At 41.5% G+C, this 18,878-nt stretch overlaps 1 protein-coding gene across 1 annotated transcript in view; it reads right to left on the bottom strand.

Moving 5' to 3' along the window:
• Positions 1-18,878, bottom strand: part of LOC132436114 (centrosomal protein of 192 kDa) — a 119,213-nt gene that overhangs the window by 52,609 nt on the left and 47,726 nt on the right. Inside the window, exons 16-22 of the mRNA XM_069541344.1 lie at positions 14,950-15,310; positions 14,378-14,521; positions 8,481-8,545; positions 7,705-7,914; positions 5,395-5,521; positions 4,670-4,788; positions 3-831 (exon numbers count right to left, since the gene is read on the bottom strand). Coding sequence (XP_069397445.1) covers positions 3-831; positions 4,670-4,788; positions 5,395-5,521; positions 7,705-7,914; positions 8,481-8,545; positions 14,378-14,521; positions 14,950-15,310 — 1,855 coding nt within the window. The remainder of the gene's footprint in view (positions 1-2; positions 832-4,669; positions 4,789-5,394; positions 5,522-7,704; positions 7,915-8,480; positions 8,546-14,377; positions 14,522-14,949; positions 15,311-18,878) is intronic.

Genomic DNA, 18,878 nt, shown 5'->3' on the forward strand with positions numbered 1-18,878 from the left:
ACCAACACTTTTAGGTGAGATTATGGAATGGTTTTCAAAAGTCACATGCTTTTCACTGTTACTTGTCTCACTAACATACTCATTTTGCCTCTGATATTTTCTACTATTCTGTGTGTCTTCATGCTCTTCTGACAGCCAGAGGGATACTACCCTGGGGTTCCTGACTAATGAGCTATCAAGGGCTGGAATGGATACGGAGGCAGCTTTTTCACCATCACCAGAATCTGGTGATTTATGGTCAATGGAATGTGTCTTCACATCAACCCCTGCACCCTCTCTCTCTCCCATATTTGTAAGAACTGAATTTGAAGAGTTTATCGTTCTCAGTGATGCCTGGTCCACGCTCTCTCCACTTTCACCATAAAAACCAGCTGCTGTGTCTTCTTCTGGCTCCCTTACACTTATGCTAGTAGCACCCAGGTCCACTGCATGGATGTCATGTGTAGTCCGTTCTTTGGACAAAGATAAATCCCAAGCATCAGACACACCAGCTCTTGAAAAGTTGTCCATTCCACTTTCATATCTACTAATTTCTGTTTTTTTAAGGTATTTCTCCATATCAAATGCGTTGGATCCATTACTTTTTTCCAGCTCATTAGGTAAGAAATGAGACACAGCCGAACAGTGCTTTTGTTTACCATCGTCCTGAGAAGTCTTCTCTCGGGTTTTATTTGAAAGTGCCTTGATCATGGCAGCGAGCTGGGAGGGGTCAGCGTTCACTGATGCATCTGCGATGGCAGAAGCAATGGTGCTTATCCTCAGCACAGAATCACCACCACTAGGCAGTTCGCCTGTGCGTCTCTGGGGTTTGCTGTTGATGAGGAAAGTGTCCTAGAAATGAGAAAGTTCACATCAGTTCCATGGACAAGCACATATTAGTTTAAGCTTTATTTGTAAGTGCTACATAAGATCTGACGGCAACAAGAAATTAATGGTATACCAGTTAAACCTCCTAATGAAAAAAGACAGCTGCTATCAACTTGATTTGTAGAGTACTCGGTCACTTACAAAGTCGGTTCATCAGCTGTTCAAAAAAAACCCTTCAGGAGTTAAAGAAATGCTAAAACTGAATCAGAAAATAATTTAAAACCAAAAAATTGAAATACTGAAATTGAGAAGCCATTGAGCCACAGTGACTGCAATTATGATTATTGGTAATCTCATTCAATTGTTAGATTTATAAGCAAGACATAAATAGAAACCAGGGGTAAAATAATGAAATGGAACCAACAGCAAAGCAATATTAAAAAATGCAAATTAAGACTTCTGCCTCTAGTAATAGCAGACTAAGTGATGCAAACCAACTCTTGCTGACAGCAACTAGACAGCATATCCGAAAACATCTCTTAGAAGGCGCTGGAGAGCCAAAAAAGGAATAAAAAACTATGGGGCCAAAATCCAAGAGAAGAGAGCATCCCATAGAGGTGAGCCCAGTCCCAGGGATGCTCCACCCCAGGGTAGCTGCTTTAGGAAGAGGCTACTGCTAAGACATCAGGAAGCTTAAGAAGCTAAGAAAATCTTTTTTGAAACAATAATTTTTTAAAAAGAAGCTAAGAAAAGCTGCTCTATGGGAGTAAGGGTACAAAAATCAGGTTCAGAGTTTGCCAGTGATGAGGGGAAGGCGGTGACCATGGTAAACATCCATGCTTTAGGACGAGACCACAGAGGGCTACTCCCTAGGAGTAAAGGTGGCCCTCAGGGGGACTGGAGGCCAAGCTCCAATCAGCTCAATCCCAATAACTGAATTAAAGCAACCTGAGACTGCTACTGTTCCTCGCTCAGAAGCAGCCAAAAATCCTGCCTGGAAGATCTCCCATGGCCTCAAATATTTCAGCAACTTTTCCTGTAAAAGTCCACTCCTCTATCAATGAATGACACACAATGTTCCAAGGTAATGTGGCCCACATCACAGAAAAACACAACTGTGGGGCTTGCAGACAGTGGATTATCAGAGTCTAAAACACATCTAAATCTAAAACATACTTAAGGAATTAAAAACAACATTAAGAACTCAACGGAAGACTAGAAATTATCAAGAAAGAACTAAATGTAAATTCTATAATTAAAAAATACAATGAAAAATTAAGAATCCAATGGACAGGGGGTTCCCTGGTGGCACAGTGGTTAAGAATCCATCTGCCAATGCAGGGGACACGGGTTAGAGCCCTGGTCTGGGAAGATCCCACATGCTGCGGAGCAACTAAGCCCATGCGCCACAAGTACTGAGCCTGCACTCCAGAGCCCATGCTCTAGAGCCCCCGAGCCACAACTACTGAGCCCACGTGTCACAACTACTGAAGCCCGCGTGCTTAGAGCCCATGCTCTGCAACAAGAGAAGCCACCACAAGGAGAAGCCCGCACACAACGAAGAGTAGTCCCTGCTCAACGCAACCAGAGAAAGCCAGCGTGCAGCAACGAAGAACCAACACAGCCAAAAATAATTAATTAATTAAAAAAAATTAGTATGTCTTACAAAAACCTTCCAGAAAATAAGAAAAATGAGACCAGCAAAACCTTGGTACCAAAACCAAACAAGGACATGGTAAGAAAGAGCATCAACCCACTTGTGAACACATATGCAAAATTCTAAATAAATTATTATCAAACTGAATCCAACCATCTATAAAAATGATAATGTATCATGACCCAAGTGGAGAAGAGCAGCTTTAATATTCAAAACCATGTCATGTAACTCACCACATCACCAAAAGAAAACTCATGTTCACCTAGATAGATGCAAAACAGCACTGGACAAAATTCAACCTCCTTATCAATTAAAATAAAACTAGCAAACAAATATTAGAAGGGAATTTAAAAAACCTGATGATAAATAAAAACCTAGAGCATCCATCAAATTTAAAGACAAAATACTATTGAAAATTTTCCCTCTGAGTCAGGGAAACCCAACATCACCACTTCTATTCACTGTTCTAAGATGCAGTCAAGTAAGGCCAGACAAAGAAATGAAGGCATAAAAATTAGAAAGGAACAAAACTGTTGGTATTCTCAGATAATGTAAGTGCATATACAGAAAAAATCCAAAGAATCCATAAATAAAAATGAATTTAGCACGCTTGCTGGATATAAGGTAAGTATATTAAAAAACATGTATTTCTGTTTAGCCACAACAAAGGGAAAATTAAGTTCAGAAAGATAATAATAAAACACCACTTCAAACAATTCAGAAAGAAATCTAACAAATGATGTGTTAAAATCTCTGCACAAAAAAAGCCCCATAAAATACTGAGAGGAGGGCTTCCCTGATGGTGCAGTGGCTGAGAGTCCGCCTGCCGATGCAGGGGACACGGGTTCGTGCCCCGGTCCAGGAAGATCTCACATGCCACGGAGCGGCTAGGCCAGTGAGCCATGGCTGCTGAGCCTGCGTGTCCGGAGCCTGTGCTCCGCAACGGGAGAGGCCACAACAGTGAGAGGCCCGCGTACCTCAAAAAAAAAAAAAAAAAAAAAAAAAATACAGAGAGGAATTAGAACTTAAATGGAGGGACCTGTAATCTTCTTGGATTAGAAGATTCAATATTATAAAGATATCAGTTTCACCGTTCTACAGATTAAACACAATCCCAACTTAAAGCTCAGCAGGGTTGCTAGTTGGTTGTGAAAGGTGACAATCTGACTTCAAAATATATATGGGAATGTAAAGAACAAGAACAGCCAAGATACTTTTAAAGAAAAATAAGAGGGGAAGACTTATTCTGCTAGATATCAAGACCTACTATAAAACTACACTATTTTAACAGTGTCATATTGACATAAGACAGATCCCAAATATCCATCAACAGTAGGGTGAATATATCAATGACAGAATATTCGTAATAGAATACAATACAGCAATGAAAATTAACTATTATACTTATCACAGTTGCATCTTGCAAACCTAAGTGGAAAAAAACAAAGACAAATATATGCTACTGGGACTTCCCTGGTGGCACAGTGATTAAGAATCTGCCTGCCAATGCAGGGGACACAGGTTCGATCCCTGGTCTGGGAAGATCCCACATGCCACGGAGCAACTAAGCCTGTGTGCCACAACTACTGAGCCTGCGCTCTAGAGCCCACAAGCCACAACTACTGAAGCCCACGTGCCTAGAACCTGTGCTCCACAATAAGAGAAGCCACCACAATGCAATGAGGAGCCCATGCACCGCAACAAAGAGTAGCCCCCGCTCACCACAACGAAGAGTGGCCCCCACTCGCTGCAACTACAGAAAAGCCCGCACGCAGCAACAAAGACCCAACGCAGCCAAAAATAAACAAATAAATAAATTTATATTTAAAAAATATATATATATGCTACTACATGATTTCTTGTATATAAAGTTCACAAACGGGTGAAACTGATACAGTGTCATAGGTCAGACAGGAGGAAGTAGTGTTCAGGAGGAACAAAAAAATGGCTCCTGGGCTGTGGGCAACGCTCTCTTTCCTGACCTGGGGTGTACATGGGTGTATAAGCTGTGATAACTCACTGACTGTAAGTTTGTTTTATAAACTCTTCGTACATTTATTGTACACTGATAATATTTAAAGGATACTTGTAATAAAATTGAGTAAGAAAAATGTTATGCATTTTTTACATGTGACTTTATCTTGATCTTGTATGAGAATTATGACAGTGAGGTTTTAGCTTTCCTTCATGAAAGGCTTAAAATACCTCTGTTTTCCCTTTATTGGCAGTTAATGTCACATCATTTTCATCCACTTGTGAAATACTCTCCAGTTCTTCAGCCTGAAGTGTAACTGATCCTTCACTTAGCTGTGCCTTTAAATCTCCTGTAGAAAATATGTAATATTCAACTTACATCTATATACTATCTCACAGAAACAATCTGTGGGATAAGGACCACTAAATATCCCAACCCCCCCACCCCCCACTGGAATATAGGCTCTTTAAGGACTAAAGCACATTTTATACAATTTCATGATACAATGCACGAGGCATTATACTAGCAAAAAGTAGCTGCTTGATAATTGTTATGTTAACCAAGAAAGTCTGATTTTAAATATTCATCACAATATTTATCATATTTATACTATCACAGTCCAAATCTGAGAACTTCTCTTTAAAAGTCCACCTAAATAATAAATATAATAGCTAAAATTCATTAACTCAGCAGTTTAATAGGCCAAAGTTAACCCAACCACTTGAACAGATTGTATTTCATTTACTTTTGTTTTTACAAAAGGATTTAGGTGAATTTTGGCTGACTTGTTTCTACTTTAGATTGAAAAGGCAATGTGAAGTTATATAAAAATCAAATCTGTAACTAATACTCAAAAAATTCGAAGTGGTATATACATTACTTTCTTCCACATAAAGAACATGATCACACAACCACTAACTTACAGGTTAAAAAAAAACTTCATTTAATCCATTACCTGAAAATAGACCATGGTTAAGATGAGCCATTTCTTTCTCCAAATTACTTCTTGATACATCTGATTTTCTTATTAGAGCAATAGGTTCTCTCTTCTCTGGTGATCTAATAAAATAACCAAATGATGGCTACAAAATAAACATGCCAATTATTTCCTTAGTTTTCAACTGCTTTGAGAAATTCTAGACTATTTTATCCTAATAGTGGTAACCTAGCTAAAATTGATTTCAACAAAATGATTCTGATTTTTCCATTTAAACGTATGTTGGGACTTCTCTGGTGGTCCAGTGGTTAAGAATCCACCTTCCAATGCAGGGGACACGGGTTCGATCCCTGGTCAGGGAACTAAGATCTCACATGCCATGGGGCAACTAAGACCCCACACCACAACTACTGAGCCCACATGCCGCAACTAGAGAGAAGCCCGCGCGCTGCAGTCAAGACCCGACGCAGCCAAAAACAAACAAACAAAAAAACACAAAATAACATAAATTACTAGAAATGAACTTTACAAGTCCAGACAGGACCTTTTATTTCCTTACTGCTAGCTATCTTTAATCATCAGAATGAATATTATCAAATAATTTGCCCTTACTAAGAAATCCAAATTAAAACAACCCAGAAATGATACTTTGTTCCTCCAGTAATTGTTACTGAGCACCTGCTATGTGTCAGGCACTGGTAATAATCATCAGTGACATGTCAGTGAGAAAAAAGATATAAAACTTCCTGCCTTCCTGGAACTTACAGTACTTACAAGCGTATTTTATTTTACACAATAAATATGTCCTTGAAAATCTGTATTAAGACGAGATACATTCCTACTGCCCTAGATGAGCGTTCAGAAGGTCACATTCACGGACCTTGCTCAAGGGCAGGGAATTCCCACCTGGCTTCCTTCCAGAGCTCTCATGATAGACCTGAAAAGCAAATTCACTAATGCACTCAATTTTTGATCAATCTTCACTCGAGGATTTCCTCCCTTGATCCAGCAACTTGAACCAAGTAACATTTCATAACTAATGCAAAATGACAGATCCATCTTTCCACTGTATGGTGTTTTGTCCAGCTGTTCAGAAAGGAATTCAGTTATGCTTCAACTTCTCTTATAATGTCAAAACCAATCCATCCAGGCAGAAAAATCTGCCTAAGTATTTACTCTCATTCTTTAATTCACTGCATAGACAGGACCCACAGTTCAGTTTCAAATTTTCCTGTAAGTCAACTTCTAACACCCTAGCTGTTTAAAATTATACTCTTAGTGAAATCCTACTTTAATACACACTCCCTCCGACAGCACTATGTCCCTCCATGAAATTCACCAACAGGTCCTTCGACTCTACCTCCAGAGGAAATCCTGAACCCTAGAACTTTTGTTTCCGTACTGCCATCCTAGGCCTCGGCCTTCATGGCATCTCCGCCACGTGCTAAGCCTCTGCCTGCTTCTCCTCCTCTGAGGCTCAGGAACCTCCTCCACCCGGCTCCTGTCACACCTGGAGATGGGCCGGGCACCCTGCCTCCAAGCAAGTTTCCTTGAGATGAACCCGAGCCCTGCAAGGGCCCCTCATGACCTGGCCCTTGTCTACTTCTGCCATCAGACCACCGACCCGAAGCCCACTCACACGAGCTGTGGGCCTACTCTCTGCTTCTCCGATATACCCTCCAGCTCCCACCTCCAAGACTTTTCTGGGAACACGCTGCCTCCTCCCCACCATTCGGGCACCACCCCAGTGCCCCTCCTCAGACACCACTCTGACCCTCACAGGCGACACAGCTTCTCCTCACTCCTTCATACAATCTACCACTATCACTTGCATTTAAAACTTTTTACATGTACATTTTAAAAAACCAAAACACTCCTATATTTCAAAACATGTTTTTAGACCAGAGGTTTAAAAAATGAATCTTTGAATTCTTCCCACAACCAATGATATAACATCAGCAACCAATGAAACAGCAACTAACAGGGATGGAGTACTTAATGCACTTGAGGCCGTGCTAAACACTGTACGCGCACTATCACAGTATCCCCCCCAAAACTCTGTAAGGCAGTATTCCATTCTAGAAATTGGAAAATCAAGGCACAGAGGAGTTAAATACATTGTTCCATGCCACAGAACTAGTTAAAGGACAGAGCTAGGACTGCAGTCAGGGTACAGCCACTAAAAAACTGAAGCTCTTTACCACTATTCCACCATGCAGTCCCTATCCTATCTCTGCTTTAAAGATACTCTGATCTAGCTACACCATCATAACCTTCAAAACATAAGGGCAAGTGAATTTAACCACTTCTAGAACACATGGTACTTACTCTTTTCACATTGTAACCACCACCAAGGCAACCGAGAGCTTCAGACCTTTGAGCAAAGAACTCTCCTAAAGACAGACGTAAATAAGTGGCATCGTCTTTGTCCAAATCTGATGTGCTAAGTGATCTCCTCAACAGACCATAATTGACTGAAGTTCCCCACGATGTATCCCCTAGGGCAACTGAAGTGTTCTGGGCATCTATATTTTCTTCCTAGGAAGAAAGTCATCATTTCATTTCATTTCTCCAGCAAGCCTTCTGTTTTTCTAATATATAAAAATACAAATTTCACTAAGGAAATTTAAATATTTAAAATTTTTTAAAATGTGGACAAATTCAAGCTTAAGCAGCTAATAAAGGTAATAAAGTCCAGAAAAAGAGAAATTTTTTAATACCTGAGTTATGATATGCATTGTTTTAACATATTGCTTAAGTCAAAGACTGATTGTCATTAATACAAATCTTTAGAAAGGAGTACATCTTCAAATAAAAACGAATAGCACTAAATTCCCTCATTTTAAAACATGGTAAAAAACAGTATCTTTGAAGCCTATTAAGGCAATTTTAAGTGAACTAATAAACACTATTTCAGTATGCCAGCTTTTTCTCAATTAATAATTTAGAGTCTGAAGGAAAAGGCAGAAATTGTCTAAACATGAGAAAAATCAAGATATAATTCTATACTCACTATGTATCTTTTCAGAAAGAAATGAACATTTTGCCTACATTTAAATACAAGAAAAACTCTAAACTTTGGTTAATGTCAATAAAATACAAACCTGCATAAACTGATGCTCTTTATTAAATTCTTCTTCATCTTGTGCAATCAAATCCAATGCATCAGCTTAAAAAAAGAATAAGTTTTATAATTATATTGCACTGATGCCTAATTAAATACTAGCATATAAATATAACATAGTTAGGAAAATGAAATATTAAAGAAATAAAACTGAAAGAAGTATGTGAAAGCTTCCATCACAGAACTGATGCATCTGTATTAAGCACAATAAGAGCATGTGGTTCTGAAACTTTTGCTAATAAACACCCTACTGTGATTGATTTCATCAGGTATTAACTTGTCCTAACTTACTAATGGGCCTTTATAATGTAAGCTTTTTATAAAAGATTCACATTAACTTCAGCCTTGCAGTTTGGCACACATGAGTTAAGGTACCTGCCCATGAATACCCATGGAATTTCATCTGGAACATCAGATGGACAAGCCACTATGTAAATTTGTCATGAAGATGTCTGCTGGGGTGCCAACTACCTGTTTGTCCCAGCACCCAGGACTGTCCTAGTTTTTGTTTTTGTTTTTTGCGGTATGCGGGCCTCTCACTGTTGTGGCCTCTCCCGTTGCGGAGCACAGGCTCCGGACGCGCAGGCTCAGCGGCCATGGCTCACGGGCCCAGCCGCTCCGCGGCATGTGGGATCTTCCCGGACCGGGGCATGAACCCGTGTCCCCTGCATCGGCAGGCGGACTCTCAACCACTGCGCCACCAGGGAAGCCCCTGTCCTAGTTTTTGAAAGGAAATATCCCACATCCCAGCAAACCCCATAGCCTAGGCAAACAGGAACAAGTGTTCACCCAGTGTCTGCCCTCAAAGTTCCGAATGAGCAACTCAGTTCACCTTAGGGAAACCAATGGGCACGCAGCCCTCCATCTCTAGGCCAAGGCCACAAGGCTGTGGTAAGTGAGCAGAGGGCCAGGTGTAACACAATGGGGAGAGAGGACAGAGGCAGGCTGAACAGCAAATGATCCTGCTCAAGGCATTCGAATTTAAAAGGATTTTAAACATGTTGGCTGAATCAGAAAAGTCTGCAGGTTAGACTCTGGACTTCCCATCTGCTACCCATTCTGCCTCTGCCTGGTGCTTCCAGACAGTGGCTGGAAGGGGAGGAGTGAACAGCAACCCAGAAGGGACAGTCCACTCGTGGCCCAAACAAGATAGATGTCCCTACTCTAACCCAATCCAAACTACCCTTCTGGAAGCCCTGAGGGCCCAACACTAACACCTTGAGAGACAAAATGAGAACAGACACAGGAGGCTGTTTCCAGCAGGGAGAGGAGAACACCCACCAGAAGTAGCTCAGGATTCTGACTTGTCAGGGCAGTGCTGGTTCCTTACTTTGCGATCCCACCACCTCCCACATAAACACGTTCTGAGCCTACAAGTCTATGAACGAGCATCGGGAGAGCCAGGAAGCTCCAGAAGTCACAATATTTCCTTCTTCCACAGGAAATATTTTTCTATGAAGATTCTCTGTGGGGTCCATGACTCAAAGTGTTAAAAACCACTGCTCTAAAGTGTGAAAAGTATCAACCAACCAAATCTAAAAGCCAAGAGAGGGTAAATAGGAAATCAGATCGTAAGAAGGTAACCCAGAAAAATTTAATTTACTTCAATGAGTTAAAATATTGTATTTTTAAAATCATTAAGTAAACAGCTCCAAATGCTATTTTATTATACTCCTGAGTACTTTTTCTCTGGACTTTAAGACTCTTCAATTAAAGAAAAGTCTACAGTGACATTGTTACCATGTATGCTCATCAGAAATCACTCACAGATTATAAAAAAGCAGAACTTCATTTCTTACAAGAATCTCTGCCCAATTTTTTGCCAAATCTGCAACCACAGTCCTCTCCAGTGCCACCTGAACGCTTTTGTTGTTAAATTCTGAAGCAGCAATACCGTTCCCCATCCCCTGCCCGATGTTTAAATCCTAGGCCACAAGCAGAAGTGGCAGCTCACATGGCTGAGCTGTCAGAGAGGGGGAGGCAGAAATGGGGAAGTGGGAATGGGGAAGTTTTAAGTTTCATTCAAAACTACTTTGAGGACTTCCCTGGAGGTCCAGTGGTTAGGACTCCGTGCTTCCACTGCAGGGGGCATGGGCTCGATCCCTGGTCAGGGAACTAAAACCCACAAGCTGCACGGCACAGCCAAAAAATTAAATTATTCATTTATAAATAAATAAAACTGCCTTGTTATTATAAAATTATGCCCTTGGTCCAAGCTTCCTCTTCTGAGTATCTCCTCTTACATTTTCAACATTTCTTTTCCCGTCGTATAAAGTCTCCCATTCCATTCACGCTCCCCCAGCCCAATTCCCCTTGACTACTTCATCCTTTGTTCCTCCCATCAAACTTTTCCATAGTTTTCAATAATCATCTTCTCCATTTCCTCACCACCAGTGCTAGTCATCCTTTCCTACTCAGCTTCTGTTCATTCCCTAACCACACAGATGGTTTCATGAAATTCCTCCACTATCTATTTTATCATATTTCTCCTTTAATAGTAACATGCCCACATAGTTCTAAATGCAGAAGGCATAGGTACATTCTGCTTCAATAAAGAGTTCTTAGGGCTTCCCTGGTGGCAAAGCGGTTGAGAGTCTGCCTACCGATGCAGGGGACGCGGGTTCATGCCCCGGTCCGGGAAGATCCCACATGCCATGGAGTGGCTGGGCCTGTGAGCCATGGCCACTGAGCCTGCGCGTCCAGAGCCTGTGCTCCGCAATGGGAGAGGCCACAAGAGAGGCCCACGTACCGCAAAAAAAAAGAGTTCTTAGAAATTAACCAAAAGACGTAACAGAATACAATACTGCAAGTCTCCCTCATCACTGGCCCCACTTCCCATACCTCCAGAAGCAACCAACATATGCAGCACCCCGTGAAACCCCTCACTAGTTGAGAACCTACTGACCTTTGAGTTCTACAAGTAGCTAGGGAGCCCTGTAATTAGTTTCTTTTTTTTTAATCTTTCCACTGTATGTATTTACAAATATGTATGTCTTCCCTTCTTCCACCTCTTTATGCAAATGTTGGAATAAGATTTTAAATAATTTATTTTGGTGATCTTTCCCTTACCAGTACCTAAAGAGCTCCGTTTCCTTTTATTACGGCCACAGGGTACCCCCTGGTATGGATGTACCTTATCTAATTAGTCCCTGTTTTGTACATCCACGTTGCTTCCAACCTTCTGTGATGATGAACAATGTACACACACATCCTATATATCTGTGCAGGTGTAGCTGAAGAATAGTTCCCAGGGGAACTGACTTTTAATTTCCTTTTCTATAAGCTGTTTACACCCTTTGCCCAGTTCTACACTGAGTAGTTGGTCTTTTTCTTGTTTATTAGCACAATTTACATATTTGGGAAATGGGCCCTCACTCTGTAATATGAATTGCAAATTTTTTTCTCAGCTTCATCACTAACTTTTAAAAACTTTTTACCAAAGTATAATATACATTAAAAAGTGTACATAAGTGTGCAACTCAATGAATTCTCACAATCTGAACACATCTGTGTTGCCAGATCAACACCCCAGATCAAGAAAGAAAACATGCCAGCACCCAAAACGCCCCCTGAGCTTGCCTCCTGTCATGGCATGCCAACCCGAGGGTAGCCACTATCCTTGCTTCTTACTCCACAGAGCTGGCTACATACACGGCATATATTGCTAGTCAGCCTTATCTCATTCAACATGTTTGTGAAATTCATCACGCTGCCGCAAGTAGCTACACATCCTTCATTCCCATTGCTACACAGCATTCCAAAGTAGGTATAAACACAATCCATTCCAAGGTCAATGGGAATTCGGGAGTTTCTAGTTTGAGACTAATACACATAGTGCTGCTACAAACATTTTAGTGTATGTCTTTTGGTGAATATATACACCCTGAACACTGGGTATATACTTGGGTGTAGAATTATTGGGTCATAAACTATGAAGTTCGTAAAGTTCACCTTCATAAGATACTGCCAAACAAGTTCCAAATGGTTTTATCAATTCACACTCTCACCAGCAACACATGAAAATTCCACAACTGATGACTTTTCAAGTGACAGGGTCCCTAACCAGTGTCCAGCCTGTGACTACTGTCCTTTGTAAATCAAGATATCACTGACAACTATAACTTAACCTCCAATTTCTGACTCATATTTCCAACTACTGAATATCCCCACCTCAAACCACAATCATCCAAAATTTTACCATGTCTTCTGATTTTTCCCATCTCAGTTAATGGTACTGCCATTTTCTCAAAATAACTTAGACCCCAAACCCCCATCTTTACTTACCTCTCTACTATCCGCTGAAATCCAGTCACCAAATCCTAGCAATTTTATCTCCACGTCCCTCATGAGCTATTTTCTTCTCATTCTCACTGTGACACCCCGATTTCTACAACACCCTAAGGAACCTACCATTTAACCGACCATCGAGGCCAGAGGGAGACTCACAAAGCAAGCTGGACAAGCATCTTCAGAGGCTCCCAAGTGCCCACCAGGCACGGCTCAGCATGCAGTCCAGCCCCACCCGATCCCTGGCCCAGTCTTACCACTCTGGCTTCATCTCACCATGTCGCGTTACTCTCCCCTTCCCATGTCTTGCCGTAAATGCCAGCCACGCTGGGTTATTTACCATTCTCAAGACACGCCCATGCTTCCTCATCTCATCCTCTTTCTTTGGGTTTTCTATCCACTTGGAACTTCTCATGCCCAAAATATTTACCTGTTGAAACTCTACCTCAAAATCCACTTCCTATATAAAATCCTCTGCTACCCACTCATGCAAAAGTTATTCCTCCTCTCAACTCCAAACGATGCTGTTGTTCTGTATTCTCATCTTATCCCTCTTAGCTGATGGACAGTTTCCTAAGGGCTGGAAACATGCCTTATCGACTGATCTCTGTACTTCCACATCAATGGACATTAGGAACAGCTTAGTACAAGCAGCTGTTAGAGTAACTTCTTCCTCTGGCACCTTCTGAGCCTATTAAAAATAAGACTGAGGGAGGCTTCCCTGGTGGTGCAGTGGTTGAGAGTCCGCCTGCCGATGCAAGGGACACGGGTTCGTGCTCCGGTCTGGGAAGATCCCACATGCCACGGAGCGGCTGGGCCCGTGAGCCATGGCCGCTGAGCCTGCGCGTCCGGAGCCTGTGCTCCACAACGGGAGAGGCCACAACAGTGAGAGGCCCACATACCGCAAAAAAAAAAAAAAAAAGTACGACTGGGCTTGACAGGCTCCTTGTTGTCTTTCCTCATTCCAGGTTTAGAGGCGCTCAGGCCCTAGAGGCCTCAGTGGCACAGCAAATGTCCACAGGCCAAGGCTCACAATGCTGTGCGTTCTGCAGCGTTTTCCTTTCACGGTCAGAGATTCTGCTAATTAACAAATCTAACTGAGGTTCCTAATGCTCTCATCCTCTGAGATTTCATTTATCTTTCTCGATACTTTTCTCCCATTTCTTCATTACTGAGCTTTTACTCTAAAATGGATTGGCTTTTGTTACTGCTCATTTATCAGAATAGTTCTTTTAGAACTACTGAGAACTATAATAGTTCTAATAGAACTATTATAGTTCTCAATATATAGAACTAATAGAACTATAAATAGTTCAAGACAATTTATAAAGTGAGAAAGTAAAGCCTAAGGTGCTACTAACTGCAACACACATGCTCTAAAGTGACTCACTGTCCTTACTTAGGGAAAGGCTCGGCTCAGTCCAGTGATTAGCAATGACTGACTCAAGCCTCTGTTCCTAGAGAAACAAGTGAAGTGCTAAGTACGTATCCAGAAGGGATTTGATGTGGCCGACCAAGATGTACATGGTAATCTCAGAACACCGTCAGAAAATGAAAATGGTTCAGAGCAGAGGCTATCAATACACTTACAGCCAGATCTGAAGTCTTCATTCATCTCATCACTTAGAGACACATTTACATCTTGTTCTTTATCAAAAGCGGTGTAATAGGCAAGATCAGTGACCCATCTGCCCTCCTCATTCTGATAGACCACACTCTGTGATAGATCCGTTTCTAGAAAATAAAATTCCAGAGACATCCAATGACACATGCAACAAATAAAATGATACAATATTCTTAATTTTATTTAGTTGACTTATCTTAATTATCAACAGTACTGAAATCTGCCCAAAACTAATTAAAGGAAAATCCATTTCCCCAAAAGAAAAGTATCTCTCTGATGGTGAAAAATCCAGCCTTAATCACAGTAAAAGTCCATCATGGAGGAGAGGGAGGAAGGAAAAGATGACTAATAGTTAGAAAGGCACATTTCCACCAGATCTGTGAGTAAAGACACCATTTTTTAATCCACAGAACACTTAAATATTTTAATATGAAAGATTAGGGAAGTTTCACTTGGAAATATATCCTATTCAAAATGTGTATAAGCATTTTTACATATTTCTTACTTTTATTTTGGAAAAAAAAAAAGGCCCACTTACGGTCCTTGCTCTTTCCAACGGATTCATAACATTCACACGTTTGCCTTTCACTAGTGGGTGACCACAGAGCGTCAGCGGAATTAAATGCATTGTCACTAACAGACTTCAAAGATGCTACATCCACATTTTTTTGAATGGACACTTGAGGCATCTCAGTGTCTAAAAATCTATCCACAGGCAAAACTGTTTCTGAGTCTGACGCCAAATGCTTATTTTGATGAGGAGATCCTGCATCCAGCTTTAAAGGGTCTATCAATCCAAAATCACCTTTACTGGCATTTGTGTCGTGAAAGTAAACCAGGTTAAGTTTCGCATTAGCAGCCCTGAGAGTCTTCGCCAGAACTTCTTCTCTTCCGCTTTCCTTTAAAAATTAAATAACAGACCAGAAATAAGTTTTGTTTTTCATAACTCGTTCCAAAACAACCAAAAAAGTTATACAGTTGACATAATATATTTATTCTAGAAAGGAACAGACTACACAATATTCTTCCAGACTATATGTGGACCAATCGTAGGGAACTTACCAAAACCAAAATTCAAAATGTGGTCATGGCAAACACACACCAACAGATTCAGATACCAAAAGTGGGGCCAATATGCTCACTACGGCACAGGATGTTAGAAATGTCAGTTTAACTTTTGTAATTATCACTGAAAGTCTCTAAAAGGATGGGAAGCCCATCAGTGTGGCCAGACTCATAAAATTAATATTATTAACAGACTCTGAAAACACAAATATTAATAACTTTAAGTTATTTTTATTTTATTTATTCATTCATTCATTTTTGGCTGCGCAGGCTCTTCGTTGTGGTGCATAGGTTTCTCTAGTTGCAGCACGCGGGCTTAGCTGTGGTATGTGGGATCTTAGTTCCCTGACCGGGGATCGCACCCGGGCCCACTGCATTGGGACCATGAAGTCGTAACCACTGGACCACCAGGTAAGTCCCTTAATAACTTTTAATAGGAGTAAAACAGCAAATACTACAAACAACCCTGAGGAGTTCAAGAACAACTGCCTCAAACACGGCAGATTAAGCCAGTGCCTCAAAACCACGCTCTCCAACATACCTTCCCAAAGGGCACTGCTCACTCTTTCCTAAAATAACAACTGCTGAAAGGGACTTGCATGCCCACAACCCTCTTCTCAGACACTCAGCCACCACTATCTCAAGTGCCAATGAAGCCTTAAAACAGCAGTCTTTTCTGCTATAAGATGTATTAACAACAAAAACAGCCTCATAGGCAAGGTTTTTCAAAGTTAGGATACTAAAAGGAGGTAGTTCTATATAAAAGACAAGACACAGACTTTGAAATAAGATCATACATTTAAATTCCAGTGCCACCATTTATTAACCGGGTGATTTTGCAACAACGTTATACAAAAAATAAACAATCTCTACCTTATCTCAAAATAAAACTCCAGATGACTTAAAGATTTACATGTAAAAGTACTAGGAGGAAATACAGATGGATAGCTTTATATTCTTCAGTGAATAATATCTTCGTAGTATAAAATTTCTGTGGGTTAAATTGAATCTCCCAAAAAAGATGTGTCCAAGTCTTACCCCCAGGTGATACCTGCAAATTGTGACCTTATTCAGAAACAGGGTCTTTGCAGATGCAATTAAGTTAAAGATCTTGAGATCATCTTGGATTTGGGGCAGGCCTTAAACCCCATGAGGAAGACCTCAGAGGGACACAGAGAGAGAGGGACAGGCCACATGAAAATGGAGGTGGATACTGGAGTGACGCTGCCCTGAACTAAGGAACACCAGAGCCCCAGAGGCTGCAAGAGGCAGGAAGGAGCCTCTGGTGGGAGCTTAGCCCTTTCAACACCTTGTTTTCAGACTCTGGCCTCAAGAATTGTGAGAAAATAAATTTCTGTTGTTTTAAGCTAGCAAAATTCTGGTAATTTGTTCTGGCAGGCCTAGGAAACTAACAAAAACACTAAAGCCTGAAATACATGAGGACCAGGAAAGGGAGACCCTGTGAGGACGCAGGGAGAAGCTGCCGTCTCCAGGCCAAGGAGAGAAGCCTCAGGAGGAACCAGCCCTGCCCATACCTAGATCCGGACTCCCAGCCTCCAGAACTGTGAGGAGATATATGTCTCCTGTCCGAGCCAAAACTCAAAATAAAAAAATAAAGATCAAAATATCTCCTTAACACAGAAAGCTTATAAAAACAAGAGTTAAAATATGAATATCCCAATAGAAAAAAAGACAAAGGAGACAAAGAACTGACATTTAAATTAGACAACTATTTTTCACATAGGATACTAACAAAGACTAAAAAGAACCAGAACATAGGAAACCAGCTCTCTCCTCTGCAAAGCACCTGAAAACACTGAATAAAGAATGCAAACAATCCATGTGCTCTGCAGGCCAACAGGGCGAAGCTACCACCTGTGGGACTGTGACTGACCATGGCCATGCGACAACCCTCCCAGGTGGAGGCAGAGGAAACCTGAAGTGAAGCCACTGGTTGGTGACCAATTCCAGGTAAGGGTTTCCTACGGAGCAGAGCAGCTCCCTCGCTGCTATTGAAAGTCACAAGGGTTTGTGCAAAAAAAAGCGGAGGGGGGTGAGTCGGGGGTATACAGCTGCTCTGATAGTTTTGAAACCTCAACACAAAATAGGTCTCTGTTGGGACTTCCCTGGTGGTCCAGTGGCTAGAACTCCGCGCTCCCGATGCAGGGGGCCCAGGTTCGATCCCTGGTCAGAGAACTACATTCCACATGCTGCAACTAAGAGTTCCCATGCTGCAACTAAAGATCCTAAGTGCCACAACTAGAGATCCCACATGCTGCAAGGAAGATCCCACACGCAACAACAACAAAGACCCGGCACACCCAAATAAATAAATTAAAAAAAATAAAAATAGGTCTCTGTCTACACTTGGACAGTGTAACTCAGCAAAACTTGAGAATTAGGAAATGTGAGGAGAAGGGGAAAAATAAAAGCAATCCAAAGGTCTCTTAGGAGGTGGGGTTTCAGGAGGAGGCAATGAAAGTAACTGAAATCCCACAGACTACTTCCTGATAACAAAGGGGGTCAAGGAGGCATCTGGCCAACACCATATTCATCAAGATGGTCCAACAGCATCACCAACAGGAGACAAGTGGGCTGACAGGCCTCCCAATGGGACACAGAGTATACAACAATGCTTATGTTTAGAGTCAATCTGTTCAAGGGGAAAATGTTCAATCTAATCAGGAGGAGGAAAGCAGTCAGCTATATCTACCATATGGGTCATTTTACAAAACAACAGGCCTAGATTTTACAAAAAGTTTAATGACATGAAAGAACTCCAAGTCATGGCAACCAAATACAAGTGTAATCCCTGATTAAAGCCTGGATCAAAAACAACAAAAGTAAAGGACATTTGGAGACAAGTGGATAAATTTGAATATGAACTGTATATTAATTTAAATCACAATATCAAAGTTAGATAAGAGAATTGTGATTATGTAGGAAAAAGTCCTTATTCACAGGAGGTAAATGCAGATGTATTAGGGTGAAATGTCATAATATCTGCAACTTACTTTAAAAAATAAATTTATTTTATTTATTTAGTTTTGGCTGTGTTGGGTCCTTGTTGCTGTGCGTGGGCTTTCCACAGCCGTGGCAAGCGGGGGCCACTTCCTGCTGCAGCGCCCAGGCTTCTCACCGTGGTGCCCTCTCCCGTTGTGGAGCACGCGCTCCAGGCGCGCGGGCTTCAGCCGTTGTGGCACACGGGCTCTAGGGCGCAGGCTCAGCAGCTGTGGCACACAGGCCCAGTTGCTCCGCGGCATGTGGGATCTTCCCGGACCAGGGCTCGAACCCATGTCCCCTGCATTGGCAGGAGGACTCCCAACCACTGTGCCACTAGGGAAGCCCTGCAACTTACTTTTAAATGACTCAGTAAAAAAGTACTTATGGAGGGACAAAGAA

Source organism: Delphinus delphis, chromosome 13 (assembly GCF_949987515.2).
Source record: "Delphinus delphis chromosome 13, mDelDel1.2, whole genome shotgun sequence".
NCBI lineage: Eukaryota > Metazoa > Chordata > Mammalia > Artiodactyla > Delphinidae > Delphinus > Delphinus delphis.